Genomic DNA, 25,500 nt, shown 5'->3' with positions numbered 1-25,500 from the left:
CATATATACACTCATTCAAGTAAATTACAGTTTAACCACTCATATTTATATGTCTTACAGTTATGGCAGTAGGCAAAATGGACAACAAATAATTTCACGAAACAGTGCTTTGGATAAATTGTAGAAAACAAATAGCACAGGTATAAAAGCTCTTGAGAGACTAAATATAATGGTATTCCCAGGAAGAAACTGCCCCTACAGCAGGAAAACAGGTCATATTCCAAAATGGACTAGCCAATATTTTAATGAAAGCATTATCTGGACATACAAATCACCTAAGAGAAAGTGCTGTTTATCATGAACTGCAGCAACTGTTGCATCCTAATCATCAGTTGTTTTTGCAGCTACATTAAACTTTTACAAAGCAGAAACTCAGCATGTATATTTGATTCTGTGTTCTATTACAAAGTACAAAAAACCCTCATGAATTAAAATGCTGCATGTTTCTGTTAAAATTTTCTCAACCTTTCACTGAATTTAAAAATGTTTCTGTCAAACTTCCTAAGGTAGGAACTGAAGGAAACCATTTTGTTTTGGACTAAAATGTAAATATTATTTTCAATATGGCTGTGAAATTATCTTGTGTATTGTTAAACATAAGAGGATAAACTGAAGAATACATCTTAGCTCTTCTTGAAAAAAGACATTAAAACATCATTATGTTCCTCTTATTATAAATGTAATACAACGTTAACAGAAGCCATTGTACTATTCTTTCTTCTCCAATAATTCATACTACACAGAATTACTGAATTAATTTAAGATGAAGACCTCATACACACCTTGGCTGATACCAGAGAATTTGTGCTGAAATTTAGTTTGAGAATCATGCACTAAGAAAGCAAGGACAGACATCCTTAACAAAACAACATTACAATAAATGACTGAGAAGGCCTGATTTAACTTTACATTTTATGGTCAACTTTGGAGCATAGATTTCTCTTAGCACTTTTAAAACGAAAAATTCAAGTTATGTAATCACATTGTTTTAACACTACATTCATTTTACCTTTAATTTTCGTCTTGCATTGAATTTTCTCAATTGTTCTACTGTTTCTGGAAGATGAATCTTGTATGCATAGCGATCTCTCTCCTTAAAATATCCCACAAAAAAAAAAAAAAAACAGAACAAAAGAAACAATAAATACAAGCTCTTAATATTCTCTTGACATTAAGAAACTATACAAGAAATGTACCAGCTAATAAGTACCTTAAGGAGAATGAGGATTTGTTGCAAATTAATGAAAATGCCAAGAAACTGAGAAGGATTAGAATATTATGAAAGAATGCCTAACTTGGGCCAGGGATATTTTCTTTTTGTAATTTTGTCTCCTACTTTGTAGTAAGACCCTACCCTTTTTTTTACTGTTTTCTTGTTAGTCAGTCTATCACTAACATTAAACTTTGAAGCTGGCAAGCACAAAGTAGTTCTGCTTCTTGGGATTCACAAATCCCAGTGAAGAAATGTGTCCAGACACTCTTTCAAGGTATGCTTGATACTTCAGGTAAGCTTGGGAGATGACATCCATGTCCAACAGAACACAACGTGCCAGCTTGATGGCTGGTGACACCAGGTGCTAAATTAAAGGAAGAATCCTCCATCATAGATGGAGGAAAAACTTGCTGATGAACACCAGACAGTGGGAGCAGAACTTGCAGCAGCTGACTGCTTTCTTCCCCTGCCCCAAATAATCACAGAAACTACATACAATTATTAATTTAATGTAAATATTTATCACATGCATCTCCTGAATCAGAGTGAAATCACTGGCAGAAGTAATTCAGTCTCTCTATGGGACTAAAGATCTCTCTGTATTATCTATAAACGGTTTAGAAGAAAATTCTGAGTAAACAGGGAAGGACGTTTATCGTAGATAAATATAAGAGAGGACTGACTGACAGAATATTGGCTTAAGATTGGTAACAAAGTTGTCTCAAACTAAATCTTTCTCCTTGCTCGTCTTTCAACAAATAACGGCAAGATCAAGAAGAGAGTACAGACATCAAAAGTGCTATGCTGTATAGGCAGAACCTGAACATTTGCATTATAGAATTATTTTTTTATAAAACCTAATCAGCTTAGTTGCCCAAACAACAATAATAGTAAAATTGTCTGCCAAAATAACCCTCAACAAAACCCTTGTTTTGGCACCTCAACGTAAGCTCACAAAGTGAGGAAAAAGCAGATAAAACCAAATAATACCCTCAATCACTGGAGTATGATCATTTGGGATTCCCAAACATGGTGTCCATTACTATGCTCATTGAAATATTTGATGCACTACACATGCCCCAGATGAACAGACACAACTTTAACTCCTTCTGAATGGAAAGTTTTGAACCCCATTTCCTGATATTCAAAAAAGTGCCTTAACCACTGTTATTGCTGAGATGCACACACTCCTGCTCTCCTTTTATGAGCAAGACCATTCTGCAGCTTGGAATAAGAGAGTAAGAGCCAGAAACAGAGCAGAGAAGTGGAAGAATGATTCCATTCACTGGTGGTTACACCATTTAAGTGGAGGGAGAAGAACCTGTGCTTCCCAGTTTTGTTTGGGTGTTTGTTGTTTTTTTGTTTGTTTGCTTGTTTTTTGGTTTGGTTTTTGGTTTTTTTGGTGTCCATATTTGTCTTATGTAGAACATATAAGTAGTCCAGGAACAGACACCAGAATAGCACCCTTTCCAAATAATTGCCCTTTTAAGTTAATGTTATTATGACTCTTTCTACCCTGGGCCCACACTACAGAAAAGAAACAGAGGATAACAAAGAAAAATAGTTAATTCATCAGTTTCTGCCAAAGAAAATACAATGCTCTGAACAAATACTTGCTACCTTTTAAATCTGCAACACACCCATCATCCTCCTACTCCATGATTTAACACAGCCTATTAATGGGACTGCTGAGAAGCTAGGTGTATATTCTCCCGCTCCTGTTGTTAATCTTCAGTGTCCAGCAACTACTCTTCCACTGGCTCAAACTGTATTGTAAACTCTGCCACCACTGAAAAATAATTTGATTACCAGATGTCATGTTATTTTATGTAGTTTCGGTGGCCTTTGAGCAACACATCACTACACAGACAGTTCCTTCACTTTGGCAGGATATTTCAGGAATGTAATGTCAGAAAGCAGCACAGTTACATAGCATACATAACGTACTGGGATAAACTGCATGGCTTACATGCATAACAGCAAAGAGGTCTAGATAGGACTGAGCAAAGAAGAAATAGGAAATTACTCCTGTGGAGCTTGAGAGCCTAAGAAAGACACATGATTACCTTCTTCAAGCTTTATTCTATGCAGCCCCCACTCCCTACGGTCTGATGCTGCTGAAGATGCTGAAGTGAGTTTCCTCTTGCTGTTAAACAAGAGTTCAAGCCTGGCAATTTTCAACATCTCCGGCTCTAATCTTACAAAGCATTTAAAGCATATTATCACACTTTTTGTACAATGTCACGTCTACTTTGAAAAGTTCAAAGAAAAAAACAAATATTTTTCTCCCTTGAAGAGGAAGTTGGTATGTAAACAACTGCTTTAACTACCTTTAACCAGGGATGATTCAGTGCTTCATATACTGTTATCCTTTCTGCTGGATCCAGCATAAGCATGCGGCGTACCAGATCTTTGGCACTTTCAGAAATGTGGCTCCATTGCCTAGGATTCATCTGATTACAAGCAAGAAAAATAAATTAAATTAGTCATAAGAATATAGGAAAAAAAATTACCTTTTAAGTAAAGCAACTGCAGAGTTATAACAGTTGGTTGGTACTTCTAAAAATTTTACCATAATAAATGTGAAAGGAAGTTTCTAAGTTTTTTAATAACTTACAATATTGTACATTAATTGCTATTGGTGTGGAATAAAAATTGAAAACAGTGAGCACTGTATTACATAAAAGCTGACATATCCTTGGTATTGTGTTATAATCACAGAATAATTTTCTACCTATGCTACATTTTGTTGAGATAAAAGTGATCCTTCACTAGAAAGAGAAAAAATAATTAGGCTTTGTCTGACAGTTAACTATGCGTATGCCAAATGTAGAAATTAAATCTGCTCCTAAAATCAATATAAGGAATGGCATGAGAGTCTGTCTATATCAACCCTCAGTTTCATGCCGGTGACGCTGAGTAAGAAGGTAGTCAGCTAATGCCTGTTGTGAACCACTCTGGCCCTGTCCCACAGGTATCACGGACAATGGCTCTTCCCAATAAATTTCTCTCAGCTTTACAACAGTGAAGCACCTTCAGCCACTCAGCTAGGAAAGCACACTGACATGTGGTCAGCAATACAAGCAATTGCAACACTTCTTAGAGCAGAACTGTATCCTTAGGAGACAATAATGTGAAGGATGATTTAGGACATAATCTCATCTTGTGCATATGCATGTTTGTGTCCAAATAGTCAAGATGATGGACACCCGAAAAAAACATACTAAAGTAAGAAAATTCTTTCTATGATAAAGGATTCCATCCTTCAGCTATTTCTAGAACTTCTTTAATTTATGAAGAACTTAAGTTTTATTTAGATGGTATACTGCTAATTTTACAAGGTATTAAATGAAAATTCAACATTGTTCATTTAAAGAGGTCAACTTTCTTTAAAATCAACCTCTACAAAAAGCAATCGCTTTAAACTGGAGCACTCAGGAACACTATCTGGCTAGAAAATGCACATTTATAGTTGTGATTCATCATTTCTTTTTCAGTTCTAATGAAATGAAGGTAATCGCAAATTTGCAGCAAGTCTGTTTTGAAATCTTCATGGTATTTTCACTGAATAGACATATGATTGTGTAAACAGGAACAGAAAAGGAACTGAGAAGACATAATGTGCTGGCCATGACTTTTTTTAAACAAAGAAAAGTTAACTTTTACGCTGCCAGAAAGTTTCAGCTGCTTAAGAGATTCCATAAAGAAATCTTCCATGAAGTGAAACTGGAACATCTACTCGTCTATGCTACCCCAAAACTAGTGCCATGAAGAAATCCTGCTGTTTCTAGGAATAAAAAAATTGAAAGAACGAAAAAAGGTGCTCCTGAGCACCTGAGCAGTATTACTGCTGTCACATTTTAGCGGACTACTGATAAGCTCATGTAATAAAATGCTTCCTAAACCATATTACAGACTATCAGACAGTTCTGGGAGTTTCCACTCTTAATCACTAATATACAGCTCATGTATGACTTTGGTTGCAAAGTAGAGCAAAACTGACCTTAGACAAATCCGCAAAAATATTGGTTGAAACTTTAAATCTGTCTCCATAATGGTTCTATGTCGTGAAACATGCATATCTTCCATGCAATACCTGTTTGCTTTCAGCTGCAAGTGGCTCCTTTTGAATCATCAGCTGCTCTTTACTACATACTGTACTGAAATGCATAATTACATTTTTACAGTAACATGCATTTTGTTTTAAATCAAGGCAATGATGACCAGCCTTTATGATGGTTCTTTGATTTAAAAAAATTAAATTATCTATAAAACCAAGGTAACATACTGTATGCTATACTTCATAGCTAAGCCTTATGTAATCCTACTGATTTCCATGTACAACTAGGGCCTAGTTGTTGCAACCATTTGTTATTTCATCTGAGTATTTCTGTATTTTAGTTTGTAACATTGATACGAAACACAGCAGGAACAAGACAGACTGCAGAGAAAAAATAATCTCTCTTCCTGTGTAACACAGACAAGATTTCTATAAGCTTCAAAATTAAATCAGGCTAAATACAAAAATCAGCTTCCAGAAATTTTACCAGTAGAGCTTAACTCACTGGAAAAGGACTCACATATACTGTCATTTACCTTGTATTTTCCTTTAATAATGCCTTCAAATAATCTTTCCTTGGTTCCATAAAAAGGCAAACAACCGCTTAGCAGGATGAAAAGGATCACGCCACAACCCCAAACATCTACAGGCTTCCCATAAGGTTCCCTTTTTACCACTTCTGGGGCCATAAAATGAGGTGTTCCTACACGTCCTAAATGGAAATAAAAACAAAATTGAGTCAAAGTGATGTGTGTCAAACATGGAAATGAAAACTATCATTTCATTAAACTAAAGTAGTTTTAATAAGTTTTGTCAATGGGTCAAACTTTTAACACAATTCTTTTTTTCTTTTCAAGTTTAGTATTGATTAAATATATCCAGTGAGAAAAATCAGTAGTTTCCTTTTTGCTTGATTTATACTTTTATAAATTGAGGAGTATTCTATCCTACCCAGCAGACTGTGGAACAAGATTTATATGAGCACTAAGATTCTTCAGTGAAACATGCCATATACAAAAGTAAAAATATCAATTTGGACAACTTTTGAAGCAGGAACTATTTATCCAGAGAGCATGTACAAAGATATTGTAGATTTCTAGTCTACACTGCTTACTTGAAAAAGCTGCCTCTGACTGGTAAGAGCACTGTTTGGTCTGATGCTCTGCCCAAACCTTAGCCGGTCTACAGAAAGTGCCAACAAGAACACAAAATGCGCAAATGTACTGCTCATTTATTTGACGTAGGCAATATCTTACCACAGATAAAAACATCATGCTAATTTGTTTCACAGAGTGCTTTCAATGAGTGTCACACAGTAATGGTTCTGGGGGAGTCCTGATTTTGGAGTGGTAGTGAATGTACACCATGCAAACAAAACCTATACAGTACCAGCTAATCTTCCGAATGGATAAACCCATTAGAATAACTTCATTCAATTTCTGTGCAACACAAAGCCAAATAAAACTAACAAACATTTTACCTCTTCCTCTAAATGTTTCCTGTTGTAAAGAGGTTTGTTTCCACGGCAAAGGATTTGCAAGAACTAAGCTTTGAAAGCTCAGGGTATTACTGACATTCACAAACACTGTTGTCTTTGGACTACCTTGGTTCCACCAAGTACCAACAAAAGAAAAAAGCACCCCACAAATGTAGCAAACTGTTACAGTGCGTTCTACCTTCATAGGTTATTTTTGCTCACAGATACTACAGTGGACTTCAGAAGTTCCATTCAAGGCTTGCAGCACCTTTATGCTGGCTAGGAGAGTTTGCAATGCAGTGTAGATAATCCGTGGTGTTTGCACAGCATGTATTTAATTCAGTCATGTAAAGAGACCCTTGCTAGCCAAGCCTATCCTGTACACTGTCTGAACAGGAGTTGGCTAAGTCACTGCTCTGGCAGTAAACACTGAGGAAATAGCACCTTACTCAGTAAAGACCATCCTTTTCGTTCCCAGTTTACGAGGCAATCCCTCTGCCACACAAATGTCAGGAATCTGCCTGTGACAAAGGAACGTCACCTCACGGCTAACCTAGGTCAGCAACTTAAAAAGTCCTTGCAGTCTAGGCTGACATGACAGCAGAAGGGCAGTTCCTTCCCAGGCTAAAAAAAGAATAAAACAGCAAGATGCTACAAGTCCAGCTCATGTCTCATATCACTGGGGGAAGAGGAAGAATATTTACTCTGGACAGAGAAAGACTGAGATGAACATGGGGAAATATTACTAATTCTTCTTGTTGCTTATACACAATTTATAGGCTTATGATGTATCTTTCAGCCTAACTGATAAACCTCAAAGCCAAATCTTCAAGCTCACTAATATAAGGAAAAGAACTATCTCCTTAGATGCAAAGTCTCTTTTAGATACCTTGTGACAGGGACGGGATGGAAAATGGAAAGTATATGTATCCAGTGTGTCTGAGTTGCTGAAGAGAACTGCTGATCACCTTTTTTTAACGTGCCCAAAAATCTCTATCTACAAGGGTTTCCTAACTTCTTTTTCCCCCCAAGAAGCCATCATTTGAGACAGCAAATACATGAACATTTCCAGCCCTGTATCAGACTATGCATGTACAGAAGCAGCAACACCTGCCTGTTCAAACAGTATTTGTATATTGCTTAGGCTGCTCATGTGGCATTAGTGGTGTGCATACCACAGCCTGGAAATCTTTAGTACAGAACACATCAGCAAGACCGCAGAGCAGTCTGGCTTAACAAAGTCTTCTTTATCTCAGTAGTAAACTTCCTGGCATTTGGGTATAGAGGTAACCATTTTCAATTTGGGGGCAACTGTAACCTTTCTTACACATCGAAAAAAACATTTGTAGTAATAAAGCTCATTTAAATCTTTTTATCAATACAAATGAAAAAATCATATATACTCTGAAGATTCTGCCCTCCTACCAGGGTTTCTAATTGCTCTTATAAAATCTGGGAAATCTAGAGAAAAGTGATCATTCAAAAGACAAACAGCAGAAACCACTAGAGGATGAGATATCACAAGCACAAACAAAGTTATTTAAGAGAGACATTAAACTTCAGGAAGATACACAGTCATCTGGATGATGTAGTTAATGAAACTAAGAATCTTAAGTATCAAATGATATCTAAGTTGATTTACCGTGTGTTTCCGATAATTATGTGCCACTTCTCGCAGCTTGGGACCTTCAGTTGCAGAGATGAGCACGGTTAAAAAAGGACTATGTAGTGTGAGAAGTAGACATAAAAGTTTGGGTTTTGGCTTGGTTGTGATGGTTTTCTTGTTGTTGTTGGAGTTTTTTGGGTGTTTTGTTGTTTTTTGTTTTTTTTTTTTTTTTTTTGGCCAATACATTTAAGTCTGTCGGGCACTTGCGGTACAGTGAAGGCAGACCTATAGAACACCTTGCTCTGAGCAAACTGTGTCCTTGCAAACAGTTACTGATGCTACTTTTTCTCCTATGGTGTAAAACGGCATACTCTGCAGCAGCACATGCTACACAAGGAATATAATGCCATTACTGGGTATAGGTGTTAAGGTGCTGGCAGCGGGGGCTGCAAGGTGGCCCATGTGAGGAGCGCCCGGGAAGGCCCCGTGCTGGACACAGCCCGTTCCAGCGGCTCCAACCACCCACTGCAGGTCACGGCTGAGCCCCCCAGCCATGGGTGGGTGCCTTGGGGAAAGCCAGTGTAAGAAAGGGCAAAATGCTGCCTGACAGCCAGGGATGAGGAAAACACTGTGAGAAACAGCCCTGCAAGCAGCAAGGTGAGAGCAGCAGAAAGCAGGAGAGGTGCTCCAGGCACCCCAGCAGAGGTTCCCCTGGAGAGGCCATGGGGGAAGCAGGTCCAGCCCTGCAGCCCCTGGGGGACCCCACACTGGGGCAGGTGGATATTCCCTGAGGAAACTGCAGCCTGTGGAGCACCCATGCAGTAGCAGGCTTGTCCTGAAGACTGTAGCCCATGGGAGGACAGGCTCCTGGAGAAGGAGCAAAGTGTGAGGAGGAAGGAGTGGCAGAGAGGGGCTGTTATGGATGTACCACAGCCCCCATTCTTCATCCCCCTGCACTGCTTGGGGTTGGGGGGTAAGGGAGTCAGGGGCAAAGGGGTGAAGTTGAGCCTGAGAATGGGAGGAGGGGTGGTGGTGTTTTCAGTCTTTGTTTGCCACTACTCAAATCTAATTGAATTCACAACAAATTAATCTGATTTTCCCCAAGTCAAGTCTCTTTCATCTGTGATGGTAACTGGTAAAACAGTTTGTATATATTTACCTTGACCCACAAGCTTTTTCATCTGATTTTTTCCCCTGTTCTGTTGAGGAGGGGATGTGAGTGAGCAGCTGGTAGGATTTTGGCCCTTAGCCAAGGTCAGCCCACCATACCCGGTTATGCTGGTATTAATATACAGAATACTGATTAAATGGGGAAAAATAAGATTAATCCTCCTCCAAACATACAGCTTGTTTCTTTCAGTTTTAGTTTTCAAATATCACCTTACCTGATTTAATCAGGGGTTGTATAAGTAATCTAATGTCAAGAGAGCATCAAAAGTGCATATGTTTTTCCTTCCTTCTCCCCTTCAGCAAATAATGCTTCAAATTAAAATTACTTTGCAGAAATTGATAAGCAAGAAAATGCCTTCATTATTTATACAGACTCATAAATATTTCTTGAAAATGAGCATTAATCAGCTTCCCCAGATTTTGCAAAGCAGGGTCTTGATGGTGGACAAGTTTCAATTTCCTCTCCCCTTCACTTCCTGACTACAGGGTGAAAAAAAATACAAAAACACTTACAAAACTACCAAATATCAACAAGAAACAAACATAACTTGCAACATTACGCTTATCAAAATTGCAGACAAAACATAGTATGCAAGCATTTCTTATGCAGGAGTCATCCACTGTCAGTACTCTGTTCATTATTTATGACTTTCATAATATTATAATTTTTTTCTATACCTTTTTTTTCCCCTAACTGAACAAGCTTCTTGAGGTTTATTTCCTACTTTCTTTGTGTCAATAGAAAAAATATAGCCTTTTCATACTTCAAGATTCCTACTTTGCTTTATCTGGTGAACTCACATCAGAATGTGAGGCTGCATGTTTACTCAGTACTCAAAAGATCTTACAGACAAACTGACAAACTTGGAAATTACAGTTAAAAAATGCCATCATCTTCTGATCATCCCAAATTCTTTCCCCTCCCTTGGAAGTTAACTTAGATGACAGGCAGAAGAACTGGACCTCTGTTGCCCTGGTTCAAAACCAGCATACCACAAAAATCCACTTTAATAACTGCTTGATGTTAAGCAGAAGGACTAGGCTAGTTCAGTATTAGGTAACATTCTGCACAGCTGTTTAAGACTCCAACAGGCTGCTGCTATAAACTAGCTGAAAAATGGATGCTACTTAAGAGCATGCTGAAAAATCAGTACTATTAAACCTTAATACTCACTTTTAAATTTTAAGTGAGAAATCCATGAATACGACTAAAATGAGAAAGGCTAGGCTAACTTAAAATCTTGCTATTTACCACTGCTAGATTATAACTAGTGAAAATAATTACAGAATGATTTGCTTACATAATCTTTTTAGTGCAGATTACAAGATCCTGATACTTTAGATGGTGGTGGTGGAAATCACAGTTTCATCTCCATCAAAAAACAAACCAAGAACAAACAAACTTAATTGCTTGAGATTGAACTGTCCAGTCAAACAGGGTAAAAAAATGCAGACCTATGTGTATGTATATATTAGAAACTTAAAAAGGCTAAAGTAATTTCTGGGCCAGCTGTCATCTTTGTGACAACTAACCACTTCACTGGGTTCATCTAAGGAGCAAATGATGATTTTGAGGTTATTCCAAAACCTGACCTAAGCAAGGACTGCTGAGCTGCACTTCTGAGCTGTGCTTAGCTCAGCAAAGTGGGCTGAACACATGAACTTACATAGATGGGCATTTTTCCCATGTTGCAACTACAGGAACTGTAAGGTGAATATCAGTAATAGAATAAACAAACTCTACAGACAGCAAAGTTTTCTAAAATCATGGATACTCACTGCTCTTTAGACCAAGTATCACTTCTGCTGAAAGTTATCTAATATAAAATTTGCCTTCTAAACAGGTTCAATGTTCTGCAAAATGTTAAAATTGTTCTCAATAGTTCAATTGTTTTAAAATATTTTAGAAGCTTTTGAATTTGGTGGTTCAGGAGAAGCTTTGCATCTTTTTTGAAGCAGCATGAGAAAGAACAGTAAGTAGAGACATTTTTCTCTCTTTAATAGATAACTTCTGCCTTCCACAGGTCCTTTATAAGAACACTCATGGATATATATATATATATATTTGAATGACTGCCCATGGAAAAAATAACTATTCTGTTTAAATAAATATTGCATGCATGCATACACAGATGATTTTTAGTTGTATCTGAATGTGATAGGAAATCTCATGGGAGACCGGAATCAATTTTCCCTCTATGTGCTTCTGGGTTCTTCTTACCTGTTCTAGAGTAGCATTAACTGAAAATCATCACTAGATGAAGACTCAGCAGTGGTGTGTATTGAATGTGATACTCTCCTCCACCCAATTCCATGTAAATAAATGCCTACATCAAAGTGTTTGCTGACTTAGGAAGCACACAATTTCTGATTAGGTACACACATCTTATTTCTAGAGGGAAGCTTTCTTAGCAGCCAGTTTTGAGGCATGTTGGCAGAGTGGAAATTTACAGAATTGCTAATTTTGTTGATATTTTCTGTGGATAAACAGAACTTCCGTCTTCAGGTGTTGTCAATCTGATATCATTCACAAGCACTAAAGATAAATTTTGACTTACCTTTGAAAATTTAGTTTCTATGACTCTTTCCATATTATTCCAGACAATAGGGCTATGCTTTCCACAAGAAGGAGAGTATATACAGAGACCAAATCAGATTTTGTCATCCCTAAGGCAGGGGATTGATGACCAAGATATCAGAAGGAGAGTCTTTCAACAGCAGTAGTATCTGAACGATGTATAAGGAAACAACTGGAACAAATAATTTTTAGGAAAAAAATGTGAGGTACTAATAAACATCACCATCTGACCTCTCACAATAGTGTAATAAGAAATATGTTCACAAATTAAGGAGTTTCTAAAAGAGTGGGACGTCCAGAATAATGTGGAAGGAATTGAAGAATCACACACAACAGATCAGGTAGGTCAATACTTTACTACTTTTAATTCCTTTCCACATTACTCCAGACAATAGAGATGTTTAAAGCAGGTGTACAGAGAAGATGAATAGGTTAAAAAAAAAGGCAATGCAGCTTCAGCACATAAGATTGTCTGAAGAAAATTTATTTTAAAAGATGCATCAGCAGACAACTGGACAACTGGGTATTAGTGTCCAGAAAACAAATAAAGCAAAGATCACACATTGACCAGACAAATCATAATAACTGATACAACGACTGTTTCACCTATAAAACTATGATGGAGGAAGTAAACCTAAACTGACTGTTAAACCAATTAGCCTCCTGTAAGCACACTCAAATTGACCCAGACATGAAGTAGAATTTCTGAGTAAGCTATGGTAGTATCTTTTAAATAAAACCAAGTCTGTCAGAGGCAAAGATTTGAAGAGGCTCATATATTTTAATTTTTCAAGGGAGAAAAAAAAATAGTGAAACAGTGTTCTTGCTTTTCAGAAGAAATGACCATTTGAGCGAAAGAAGAATCCTAGTGTACGACCTCAGCTTACAAACATTTACCTCTCACTGGAAAACAAAAGAAAGATTTGCTATATCATTCAGAAACTGATGATGGAAAGGAAAAATGTCTGTGCAGTATAAAAACATATTTCAAAAATACGATTTTTAAACTGGGGTTTATAAAACCACCAAGAAGATCGAGTTTGGTGAAACACCAGCACAGGTTGCCCAGAGAGGCAGATGGGGCTGTGAGCAACCTGATCTAGTTGAAGATGTCCCTGCTCATGGCAGGTGGGTTGGACTAGATGAGCTTTAAACGTTCCTTCCAACCCAAACCATTCTGTGATTCTATGATCATTTTTATAATGATGGGAACAAAAGAAAAATAAAGAACTTAAAAGATTCCACCCCCCTCACCAAATTCCATAATCTTGTTTACAGGGAAATTTATGGTAATGCCTTCCTTTGCTATTTTTGTAGTAAGTCTAAAAGGCTAGCTGACAACCAAGAACACCTGATATTTAAGTGCTGTACTTCTATTAAGAACATACAAGATGTTTTCCAGTAAGACAACGGTGGTTTTGTTAGGATACCTGAAAATACTTTAGGATTCTGAAGCAACTTTGGGCAACTAGCTAGCAATACAGAAAAATCAATACTGGACCGGATTAGCATCATGGTACCCGTGACATTTTGCTGCTAAAGGCAGAAAGTGAAAAGCAGTCAACTACTCATAGATAAGACCTGACAGTTAGTAAAGAACCTCATACCATTTATGTCTATTCAGTTATCTTATTCTGCACTAGTTGAAACCAGGAGAAAATTAAGTAGATTATGTGGGGGAAATAGCACTTGTGGACTCAACGGCTTTTGTTCCTTCAGACTTTTATACTAGATACTAGCTAAAATTCCCCAAGATTTAGCATCCAAGATATCTGATAAATCTGATGTCATATTTATTTAAGAAAATATTGTGACAATTTATACTACATTCTGAAAGAAAAATTGTCCAAGGAAGAAGACAGAGATCATAATGTGAGATTGCTCTATTAAATCACAGACTTCACAGAGGTTCCACTACTCCAGCTACATCACAGCCATACAAACATGGACCGTTTCCTGTCTGCATCTTCTTCCATAAAAGAGTTCACTTGTGAAATATCATGATCTGTAACTACAGTGCATACTGCCAGAAATCCATCTTAAGGTAGGTACTTCAATGCTTCAAATGAATACATTTAGCAAAATTTTCCACTTCTGACCACACGAACTGCAGGAAGAGACGTTCACAGAATGATAGCTCATGAAAACAAGTTCCTGTAACTCAGAAGATGACACATTTCTTACTCATTGCATTGCAGCTTATGGGCAAACATTACTGGAACAAGAAGTTGTTTCCTTACATTTTCCCTTCTGGTCTGATGAAAAATGGGATATGGTTATGTCCTTTTATTGGTGCTTAACAACAAGCATGTGCTTAAAATCTATTCCACAGACATTTTCACTAATGACATCTAGTGTGACATCATAGCTTGTTATCATGAGCTCCCTTGCATTTTTGTTAAACAGCCTTCTATCTGCTTGAACGAACACTATAGTTACAATCCCAGTAAACAACCCAAGTCTGTCACATCAAAAGATTGGGACCAGTCTACTTTCAATACCTGGGACTTAGTTCATCTTTATTACAAAAATCCCCTTTCTTCCCCAAAACAATTTATGCACACTTGGGGGAAAAAAAAAAAAAAAAAGTTAAAAACATTCTGTAGTCCCAAAGAAAGCAAAAGCTGTACCCTAGAAGTCTTCAAAGACATTCAGGGAGAAAATTCCCTTCTATTTGTGTTCTCCAAGGCTACACACAATCTGGGCTTGTCTGGCACAGATGGGTCAACGTACCAAGTAAAATGGCACAAATGCAAGTGAATGAAAGCAAGAATTTTATTTTGTTTTTTTTTAGAATATTGTTAACCCCTGAATGTTTTAGATATAACAATTCCTATTTTATGAGAAAGACTCTACTACAAAAGAGATTGACCACCATAGATACTGAAGAGCTTTTGCATGATGGCTGCTTTTTTATGCAAGATTAAGGAAAGAGTCCTATCAGTTGAACTTTTCTACAGTTACACTACTTTCCATGTTGATGTGCTTTTCCTAAAGGAAAGCTGTCCTTTTTTGGTTCAAAAGATAAACTATTCCAAGCAACATAAAAAAAGGAAACAGCAAAGATTTCTGTTCTTGAACACCAGGGTCATCTACATAGGGATTTACACTAGTAATCGAGTATATTCTGCTATGGTATCACGGAAATATGCATTACCTAGATACAGAAAGATTAAGAAGTATTGCATTTTCTGTAATCATAAGGCAGTGTGTTCTCAGTATTGTAAAGTTTTAATGTGTACTGAGCACTGACATTTAGAAGCACAAGGAGTTTTAGGGTCAAGTAAGAGAACCTTAATGCCCTAGGAGCTTTTATTTAATATTTATTTTTTATGCATTAACTGTTAAATATAGGAATTGCCATGCCGGAAGGTAAATAACTGACTATGTTAAGCTGAATCTATGTTTTCCACAAAAAATTAGAAAAATAATGTGAAAGGGAACAGGTTGGTTATTATACTGCTCATAAACTTCTCTAGGAGGAGAGTTTCTATTCCATTTAGAAGACAATTGAAAAGTAAGTAGTGCCTCTAATTTATTATTACAAAACAAAACTTAGCCATAGGGCATACGAATAACTTAGTAAAACAAATATGTAGATAAACAATTTTGTACAAGAAATTTATAACCCAGTTCAGACAGTATTGCTAACTTTCTTATAACACATATGGGGCGATACTGTAAATTTGAAGAAATCTTGTCAGTGCTATGCAGGGGACTGTCTAGTACAAGGCCTTCAGATAGGATTCTGGAAGGGAAACGAATTGCCAGATAACAGATGTAATTTGTGGTATAAAGACTAGAATGGAAGATGAAAAGAAAGAGACAAGGAGTCTGTTAAGGAGAAAGCTCGAAATAAGTAGTAGAACTGACACTTTCCACAGTATATTAGTAGAGTAGAATTACTCTGGGTATTCCTGAAAATGAGAGGAATTTGAAGCTGAAAGTAATAAGCGCTAATGAAAGCCTAGAACTGGAAAGGACAGTTGAGAGGGGAAAAAAGTATGAAGGCAGACTGATACGGCAGAAGTTGAGAGGGATGAGGCAAAATATACGGATATGGAGAAATAATATTCTGATGAGGCTTAAGAATGAAGTTTATAGAAGTACTGCAAACAGAACCAGAAAGGAACGAAAACATTTTTACATAAAAGAGGAAAGACCAGACCAGCACTGATAACTACATGGAAGCTCAGCATATGAATGACCAGTGGGAATGCAAATAGTGAATGGTAATAGGAAAGGAAGGACATGACAAATTTTGAGAAAAACGCAGGATTTTTTTTCCAAGTTGAATTTGAGGTTTCTTGAGAGACAGCTAGGAGTCTGAAAGAAAGTATGCTGTGTGTCTGACTACCTCCAGAAGAGTAGCTGAAACAGAAGAAACGGATAAAATCGCTCAGTGAGAATATAAAGAAGAAATATGAGAGAATCATAAACAAAAGTGGAGGAGCTATCATTGAAAAAAGCAGTGGCTGAAGTACAGAAAATTTAAGAAACACAGGGAAAGTAAAGAAAGGAGTGACCTTTGTATTAAGGAAACAAGAGTAGCTTAACTAAATGGGTATTTTACTTGAAAAGATGTATCTAGGTCTCTAGGTAGTACAATACTGGATATTTCCAGGGTATTAGCGATATCTGGAAGAAAATGGAAGCTGTTGGTGTGCTTACATTGGATTTGCTTTTTGTTTTAAAGAGCGTATAAAAGCCAATTTGACCAAACCTTTAAGTAATTAGATTAGAAAACCTGAGTTTTTGAAGAAGCGTGGTACTGAGAGGAAGTTACTCATTTTGAAGAAAAAAAATGGAAACTAACAAAATGTTTTGTTGTGGTCTCCTACTCTGGCAATGAAAGCATCAGAAAATTGATTGGGTCTTCATCTGTGCAGGCTGATTAAAGCATAACCCTATTGTCTGGAACAATATGGAAGGCAGCTAGAGGAAATAAAATCCACAGAAAACAAAACACAGTCAAAAAATATACATACATATCAAGATATTGATGTCTTATGCAATAATTACAATGAAATATTAAAACACAGAAAAGAGTCACATGTGAAAACTAGTAAGATTTTGCTATTGAACAGCATAGCATTGTGACAGAAATTGCCTAAGAAATATAGGGGAGCATTGAGGATGCTGTACTAAGTCCTTACTCAATTGCTTTGACATGCATTTCAATCCTGATAGCATTTTTATTACGCCAAAGATTGTATTAAAAATGGAAAATTCTTTGGTTTTTTTCCATTTCATCTTGATCAAAGCAGTGTAAGCTCCTGCTGAGTAACATTCAGAGAGACTTAATACTCAGTATATGTACACACGACAATGTTACATTCTACTAGAAATTTAGCTTAACTCTATGCATTCATAATGTTAACAAAGTCTTCAGTGAAATACTGTTTTTGAGCTCTTGTTTTGCAGGCCAGGCTGTGTCGCAAGAATAGAACTCTGCAGCACAACATGCATAATGTTATATAACTTGGAAGGAAAATTTCTTACCTCCAGCAACTAGCCCAGACTCTCCTAACTGAATTGCTACCCCAAAACCACCAAGCTTTACTGGGGCTGAATTTTCTTTTGAGGCAAGTAGTACACAGTGTGGCTGAAAAGACAAAAACCCAGACAAATTATTATATTATTTGAGAAATACAATTTGCATTTTGGAACTATTTTTCATAACTCTATAAACAGAAGCCAGAATTACGGGTTTTTTTGAAATAACTTCTTAATTTCAGGTACTTTTTTTCTGGCATGGACTCTTTCTTCATTGGCTTCCCTTTCAATTGTCCCAGGCACAGCAAAATCCTTTCAGGACTTAACAGAAGTCAAAAGAATACAAAGTGAAGTCGCAGTAAAACGGAAAAAAGTTAATGCCTATAATTTCTTACCTGGTATTACTTTTTCCTTTTTACCTCTCACCCTAAAGCCTTACACTGTTTCAATTCTCCAGAAGAAACATCCTGCCTATGATACAACTTGTTGGGAAGGTAAAGCACTATTTTGAGCCTTAATCACAGGATTCAGTGATCACTTTCCAACTGCAGGAAAAGAACATCCCTGTGATGTTTCTAACAAGCTGAAAGTTGTTTCCCCCGCTGAGGGGGGAAATTATTTAGGTTTCTAAACGGGATTCCAGGCACAGTCATCCATACTTTTGATTTTCCAGTCTTTCTACTAATATGAGCAAGGTGTAACATATAAAAATGGAATACACAATTTGGACAGATACTGACTGGTGCGGGAGAAAGAAACATATGGAGAAAATCTATTCAGTATACTGCATTTATTATAGAATGACTTCCTGCATTTACTCAAAGCCTCTCTTTACAGTCAACCATATTATTTGAAAGGAATAATTTAAAAGGAAGAATGTCAAGCCTGTTTACTGCTTCCTGAGAATACAGTAATGCTTAAATTACAAAACTAGGAACTCAGAATAGTGGAAAGGAGCTACAACAAGCTCAGTCTGACTACCTGTAAAGTTATCATCTGTAACCACTCATGTTTTCTTTTACAAAGTTCCAGTTGCACGAGAACAAGCAGCTTCAAGTAAGAATCATATAATCATAGAACAGTTTGGGTTGAAAGGGGTCTTCAAAGCTCATCTAGTCCAGCCTCCCCTTCCATGAGTTGGGACATCTTCAACTAGATCAGGTTGCTCAGAGCCCCGAAATCTGCAGAATCGCAAAAAAGCTTGATGCCTAACCAGATAATATGTTAAGAAAGTTAACAGGGAAATTCTAATTTCAAATACTAAGGAGAACACTAAGTCAAAACAATGTTATTGAGATGATCTTTAAACAGGCTACCTCATTTTAGGGCTTCAAGAATCCATTTTTAAATTTGCAGTTTATGAATGTAATTTTCAGTCCATTACATCCTACTTAAAATAGTATTACAAGGTGGCATTATCTCTAAATTTCACTTCCGCCTGCTTCACTTAAGCTGCACACTTTGGGCACTTTCACATTCTGTCATTGCTGTAATCTTGCGTGAAAAAGATCAATCTCACATTTCTAACCCCAGGCAACAAGGAAGGTAGATGGGAGAACTATACCGACATAACCAAAACATGGTATTTCACTGTTGTGTTGATTTCTCTTCACCCTACACATTTGAAAAAGTGGCACTTTTTCCATTACAGTATTGAAAAGAAGACAGGCACTACCAACATAATTGTCGTCCAAAAAGGAAGCTACTGACACTGCTCACCAGAAACAAAGTTTCTGAAAAATTAAAATAATTACTCCAATTCATAGTGAAACTCAGAGAAAACTTTATTATAGAAGCTCTCCTAGCAAAGTGCAGCTTGATCTGTTCAACAGCCTGAGTTTTGCTAGTTAAAATTATCTTTTTTTAAAAAAAGCACAGTTGCAACACTAGTTAAACTTCCCCTTGTTGCTAATTGCACTGTGTCAGCTGATTCTCACCACTTTCATAGAGAAGCTGGTACTTTAGCTTTCTAATAAGAGCAGTTGCGGGTTACTCCTCCCTGACTTCACCAGCGCTTTTGAAAATCAGCAGAAGTTCTTAATACAGAAACAGTAAGTGGCTTCTTTTATACTTAGACTATAATAGAACAAAATCCTTTTAAAATTATTTTAAGTCCAAAGGTACTACTGACCTTCAAACCCTTTCTCAAAATAGACCCGTGTTCAAGCATGCTTGCTTGCTTACAGATGACAAAACTTATGGTAGCAAAAAGTTACGTTTCTAAGAGATATGCAATGTAGTAAACTTTTGTCTCGCATTGACCTAAAACTTGTCACTATTTATGCAAGTCACAATGCCAAACATTTTTATAAAAAAACAACATAAACAAGAAATTATAGTAGTATGGAAGTTTCAAGATGCATTTGGAAGCATCATGTTTTTAAATCAAACTGTTAAAAGTACTTCTTCCCTGACAATATGTAATGGCAAATATGTAAACATAAATATTTTTAAAACTGCTAACATACTGTATAAATTTAAAGCAATTGTAAGATCAACCAACAGAGGATGTTAAAATATTTTAGACTGTCCTCTAAGTAATTCAGACTTTGTATGTACATTAGGTCTTATTAAGAATTTTACCTACAGTGCTGCCATTTTCAGTGCTGTAGCTGTATCACACATTTAAATAGAAATTTGCATTTTTAAGACCTAGTGTGCAAATGAAAAAACTATTTTGAAGTTATATATATGGTAGTGTTTTGCTGTTTTTTTCTTGTTACTGTCGTTGGACAGCTAAGTTCCGAGTACCAAAACCAGTTCTCATCTTTTTGTGAGATTAGCCCCTTTAAAAAAAAATTCTAAATAAAATGATTTATGGAATCTTTTATTGTTATGACATACAAATTGAGAACAAAAGCTGTATCATTACTAATGAGTCTTAACAATGCCTCTAAACAGCTCATGGTGATTCTGCTTTCCTAACCACACACTATTTTGGTTTTCCTTCTTTGGTCAAAGGTGACTTTTATCTTCCAGATTGTATCTTCCTGTTCAAAAATAAGCTGACTGAAATTAAAGACCTGGAAATCAAAACAAGGAAAACAATAAAAACAAGGAAGATGTGAAAACAATCTGTTACTGCATTAGTGTGATTTCTGGCTAATATTAGTTTCTTTGTATAATATTGATTTGTGAGCAGTCAAGAAAAGGGAAAAATATTTGAATTTATGAGAAGATATAGATTATTAAAAACAAGCTACTGTAACAGGACTGACTCACAGCATTACTTATAACAGATTACATAGCTAGATATTAATTGACAATTGCTTTTCTAATTGCAAATGAGTGACCTGCACATGAGAAATCCTGGATACTTATTTAAAATGAAGACTGATGAGTTTAGAATTGTTTTGATAGATTTCTATGTACTTTGTATCAGCACTTAGCTATGCTTACCCATTTTTGTATCTTAATTTAAAAGTTTCCTATGTCAGAAAGACTAATCCTAACACCAGAACTTTAAAAAATTATTTGTACTTATAAAGAAAGAAGTTATCTGAGTATTTGTACCATCTGTTCTTGCCTAACTTCACATGAAGAAAAACAGGGAATTGATTATTCTAGACTTATATTTTATCAAGATATTTGGCTAAACATCCTCCTTCTACTCAGCCACAGTTGTAACCTGGTGCATTTACTTTTTTTTAGTTATTGTCTTTTATACTACATGAGACTGTGCACAATAAAGCAAGTAAACACATCAAAAGGAATCAATGGCAATTTAATTCTTACAATTTCTCTTTGCATCCCTACAGAACATATCCTCACAAGTGATGGCTGCAGCTTCATCTGATCTGCTGACCATTATTCCGCACGAGGAAGTCTTCTGGAGTAACCAAACTAACCGAGCCATAAATGCCTCGGAAATTCAAAACAATGCCAGCTGCCCCATAGATGACAACTCGCTGTCACTTACTTTGATAATTTTTTACTCTATTATTTTTGTCGTTGGATTGGCTGGAAATATTATAGCCCTATTTGCTTTCCTGCGCATTCATCAGAAACGGAATTCTATCCAAGTTTACTTGCTAAATGTAGCTGTTGCAGACCTTCTGCTGATCTTCTGTCTTCCTTTCCGAATACTCTATCATGTTAACAAAAACACGTGGATGTTTGGACAGATTTTGTGCAAGATTGTAGGAACTCTGTTTTACATGAACATGTATATTAGCATAGTACTGTTAGGACTAATTAGTCTAGATCGTTATATAAAAATAAATAAGTCTGTGAGGCGTCCTAAAATGTTAACCACCACACGAAGTATACATATTTGTTGCATAGTGTGGGCACTTGCACTAACAGGATTTATAATAGTAGTTGCACCATCTTTCTTTAAGAGAGAGGACAGCAATTCTACCATGTGCTTTCATTACCGAAGTAAACAGAATGCAAAGACAGAAGCCATTATAAATTATATTATTGTAATTATTTTTTGGATAGTTTTCTTCCTTTTGATACTTTCGTATGTTAAAATCGCCAAGAACCTTCTGAAAATTTCAAAGAAAAGAGCACATTTTCCGAATGCGGGAAAATATACCCAGACAGCAAGGAATTCCTTCATTGTCCTCCTCATTTTCACCATCTGTTTCGTTCCTTACCATATGTTCCGGTTTGTCTACATTACATCACAGTTACAATATCCATCTTGTTATTGGAAGGAAATCATTCACAAATGCAATGAGGTGATGCTCATATTTTCATCTTTCAACAGTTGCTTAGACCCAGTTATGTATTTCCTAATGTCCAGAAGTGTCCGTAAGACTGTATTCCAACTTATTTGCAGAAGACTTCATGGAGATTCAGGCCTAGCTCTGGAAAGCACTTCAGAAATAAAGCTTGGACAATACACACAAGAGCGATTATCTACTACCACTCCACACTCAAGTTCTTTAAAGAAGAAGTCCCTGATTTGATTGTTTAAATGAATGGATACTAGTTTCTCTGTCACTCCATGACATCAATTGAAGATTACCAAACGCTATACCATAGTGACTAATCCTGCCTCTTTCTTCCTGTTAAAAAATGAGAAGTCTTACTTCTGTTTGTGAAAACGAGAAGTTGCTTTTTGTAAGTATTTTGCTCTTGTTTATCCAAGAAAACAAAATAGGAAGTTCTCAGACATCTTCTGCTGGATTAAACTAGAACACTAACTCTTAAAGGAGATTTCCACAACGGGGTGTGAACCTGTATAAGGCATCTTGTATATAGACACTAATATTACCAACTTGTATATGTAAATAATAGATGCATTTTGCAAAAAGTAAATTGTGTCCTATTCAAAAGAACTATATAAACCATTACAGATTTTAATAGGTTTTACAGGTTTTAATAGGTTTTTAATAGGTTTCAGAGATCAGCATTTGGACTACATTCCAAGGAAATATTTGTGGAATTAGCAACAAGTTGCTTAAAAATGAGGTGAAGAATATGCCTGCCATTAATTCAGTTGTAATTACAGAAGATACGCTTAGTTTTATTAAAACAGCAAAATTAAAATATTCGAGCCTCCTAAGCCCCTTATTATATTTTCAACATCTTAATGAATGTCAAGGTCAAACACCTGAGGAAAAGTAAGTAATGTTTTCGGAAAATTGGAAATTAATGAAGGAGAGATGACATACAGGTATTTTCAGTTACCTAAGATTTCCTTCAAACTCTGACAAATTTGGTGACTGCAGCTACAGAAAGTAGTTCAACACGGAAAATACACTTGCAGGGCTTAGCATAAAGAGCAGAACAGAAAAATCAGCTCTTGTGACCAACCTGATGCACCAGCTCTGATCTTTGCTCAGGCTCAGTTACTGCTCTGCTTATGGATTTCTGAAGACATGTATTTCAGCTGCGTGCTTCCTCCCTGGCCTTGAGCTTCTCTTTTCACATGATTAAAATAATCTTGATAATGGCTGATGCTATGTAAATAGCAACGTAACAGCAATGTCCCATAGATACAACTACATTCTCAGATTAAAACCAAACAGGTTAATGTATTTAGGCACAAACAAAAATGTCAAATTGTAATATTGTTTAAAAAAAGGGGGCTGAACATGGGGGTTATTAGACCAAAGACAAGTAAAGAGGCAGTTATGCCAAGAACAACTGAAATGTCTGCCATGACAGGCCAGAAAGGCAAATGAATTAGTCACCTGATGTTAAACTCCATAAAATAAAGATTTATTATCCTGAATGCATAGAAGCAATACTGCACAAGTGAACTGGTGTAAAGAAGTTGATTATAATACAACTACCAGTACCTTCTCGATGGATCATGTGACTTTTAATGGCCGGTGTGTCAAAACTTGTGGATTTTTACTAATTCTGTACAACAGGGTAGATTTACAGAAGCTACTCATAAAACTCTTATTGAACAAAGTAAACATAACACTTCAGCTCTGTTAGATATAAACTTAGTTTAATTTTTATGTGATTTTACTCCATTCAGTTTTGGTGGAACTGGGTATAAACATATTAAATTACAGTGAGTGGCCAAGAGTGGGTTTTCCTCATCTTCAAGAGACAGATTCCTACAGACCTTTAATTTTCGTAAAGTATGATGGTAACTGCAGTTTTTCTTAAACATTTCAGCATACAATTAAGATATTTGTACAATAATTTGATTGATTCTCACAATAATTTTGTTATATTTTTTTTCACGATCTTTCATCGATCGTCTTGTCATCGTATTATATGTAGACTGAAGTAAGAACTGTCTTGGCTCTGCACAGCGCAAGGAACAGCATGTTCCTTCTTCTCTACAATTCCCCTATGCAATACAGTAGTTCTACATAGTTACATCAACTCTGCTAAATATATTGGAGCTTATAAACCATCATTTCAAAAGATACATATGTTATCTCATCATTCTTTCATGGGCTGTACTTCTTCTACTGTGAGTAGTTGATAGATGACTGTCATCATCAGGCCGGGGTGGGGTAGGGAGCATGGGACAGGATGAACATAAACAAGATGGTGAGGCTTGAATTCTGAAGTTCTTAGGAAGCAAGTGTTCCGTTTAGACCAAAATTTTCATTTACAAGGATTGCAGTTCATGGACACTGCACAATTGCAAAAACGGACACAGGTCTCTTCAGAAGATCAAGTACTAGTACAAGGCTTCAATGCTACGAATAAAATTGACTTTTAAAGCCAAAGGCAAATAGAAATGTGTTCCACAGGACAAAAACCAGGCCACCTTAGTATTCTGGGCATGCTTTTGTAAATTACGTAACATTTCCTTGGTTACTATAATATCATTTCGTAAGAAACTAAATAAATAGAAGGACAACAGGAAAAAAAATCTTGCAGTACAAGATTCTGGTCCATTCATGTGAATAGTATTACATGGGCTTTTTTGCTTTAATAATTTTGACAGTCAGTATTTTCTTCAAGAGGAAAGCCTTAAATGCCTATATGTATTTGCATTGACCAGATGTGTTCTACATGACAACCATTCTTCATAGATTGTAGAGAAGAAGCACCATATCAGTAGACAAGTTTTCAGAAAAAAACAGAAGAAATACCAAAGAGTAACACTTTCCCAGGGCTACATGCTATAATGCACATTAAAGTGTTTCGAAAGCACTTCAATACAGGATTATCTATCACTTAAACCAGCCTCTGTACACAAGCAGCAAATATGACCCAAATCTTTTAAAGAGATTTCAGGAGCTACAGTCTAATGTTTGCATTGGGCCACAGCACCTATAAAGACAAATAAAACAGGACAAGCTTGGCTGTATAATGTACCCAAGTGAAGAGCAAATAGATTTGTTTGAAGGAAGATATGTACCAGAAAATAACAGAGGAGCTGTTGGGAAGTGCTGAGAAGCACTGGGATAAAAGTGGCATGGTACACTTGGACTTCAGCAAGATCACTTACTAAATGCTTTAAGAAACCCTA

General features: G+C 36.4%; 2 protein-coding genes across 12 annotated transcripts in view; one reads left to right on the top strand and one right to left on the bottom strand.

Moving 5' to 3' along the window:
* CASK (calcium/calmodulin dependent serine protein kinase) overlaps positions 1-25,500 on the bottom strand; it is a 210,326-nt gene that overhangs the window by 77,379 nt on the left and 107,447 nt on the right. For 10 of the 11 annotated variants that reach the window (XM_065069882.1, XM_065069924.1, XM_065069896.1 and 7 more), the window contains exons 6-9: positions 17,607-17,709; positions 5,810-5,985; positions 3,544-3,666; positions 1,010-1,093 (exon numbers count right to left, since the gene is read on the bottom strand). In XM_065069882.1, coding sequence (XP_064925954.1) covers positions 1,010-1,093; positions 3,544-3,666; positions 5,810-5,985; positions 17,607-17,709 — 486 coding nt within the window. Of the gene's footprint in view, positions 1-1,009; positions 1,094-3,543; positions 3,667-5,809; positions 5,986-12,084; positions 12,231-17,606; positions 17,710-25,500 lie in introns of those variants that run through there. The other variant, XM_021286537.2, reaches the window with a different exon arrangement.
* Positions 19,526-24,912, top strand: GPR34 (G protein-coupled receptor 34). The gene is made up of 2 exons (XM_005501661.3): positions 19,526-19,651; positions 21,359-24,912. The coding sequence occupies exon 2, from the start codon at positions 21,377-21,379 to the stop codon at positions 22,514-22,516; it is 1,140 nt and encodes a 379-aa protein (XP_005501718.1). The 5' UTR covers positions 19,526-19,651; positions 21,359-21,376; the 3' UTR covers positions 22,517-24,912.

The sequence above is a fragment of the Columba livia genome, chromosome 1, assembly GCF_036013475.1.
Source record: "Columba livia isolate bColLiv1 breed racing homer chromosome 1, bColLiv1.pat.W.v2, whole genome shotgun sequence".
NCBI classification, from domain to species: domain Eukaryota; kingdom Metazoa; phylum Chordata; class Aves; order Columbiformes; family Columbidae; genus Columba; species Columba livia.
The sequence above is the reverse complement of the archived record's forward strand: the minus strand, read 5'-3'. Positions and strand labels throughout refer to the sequence as shown.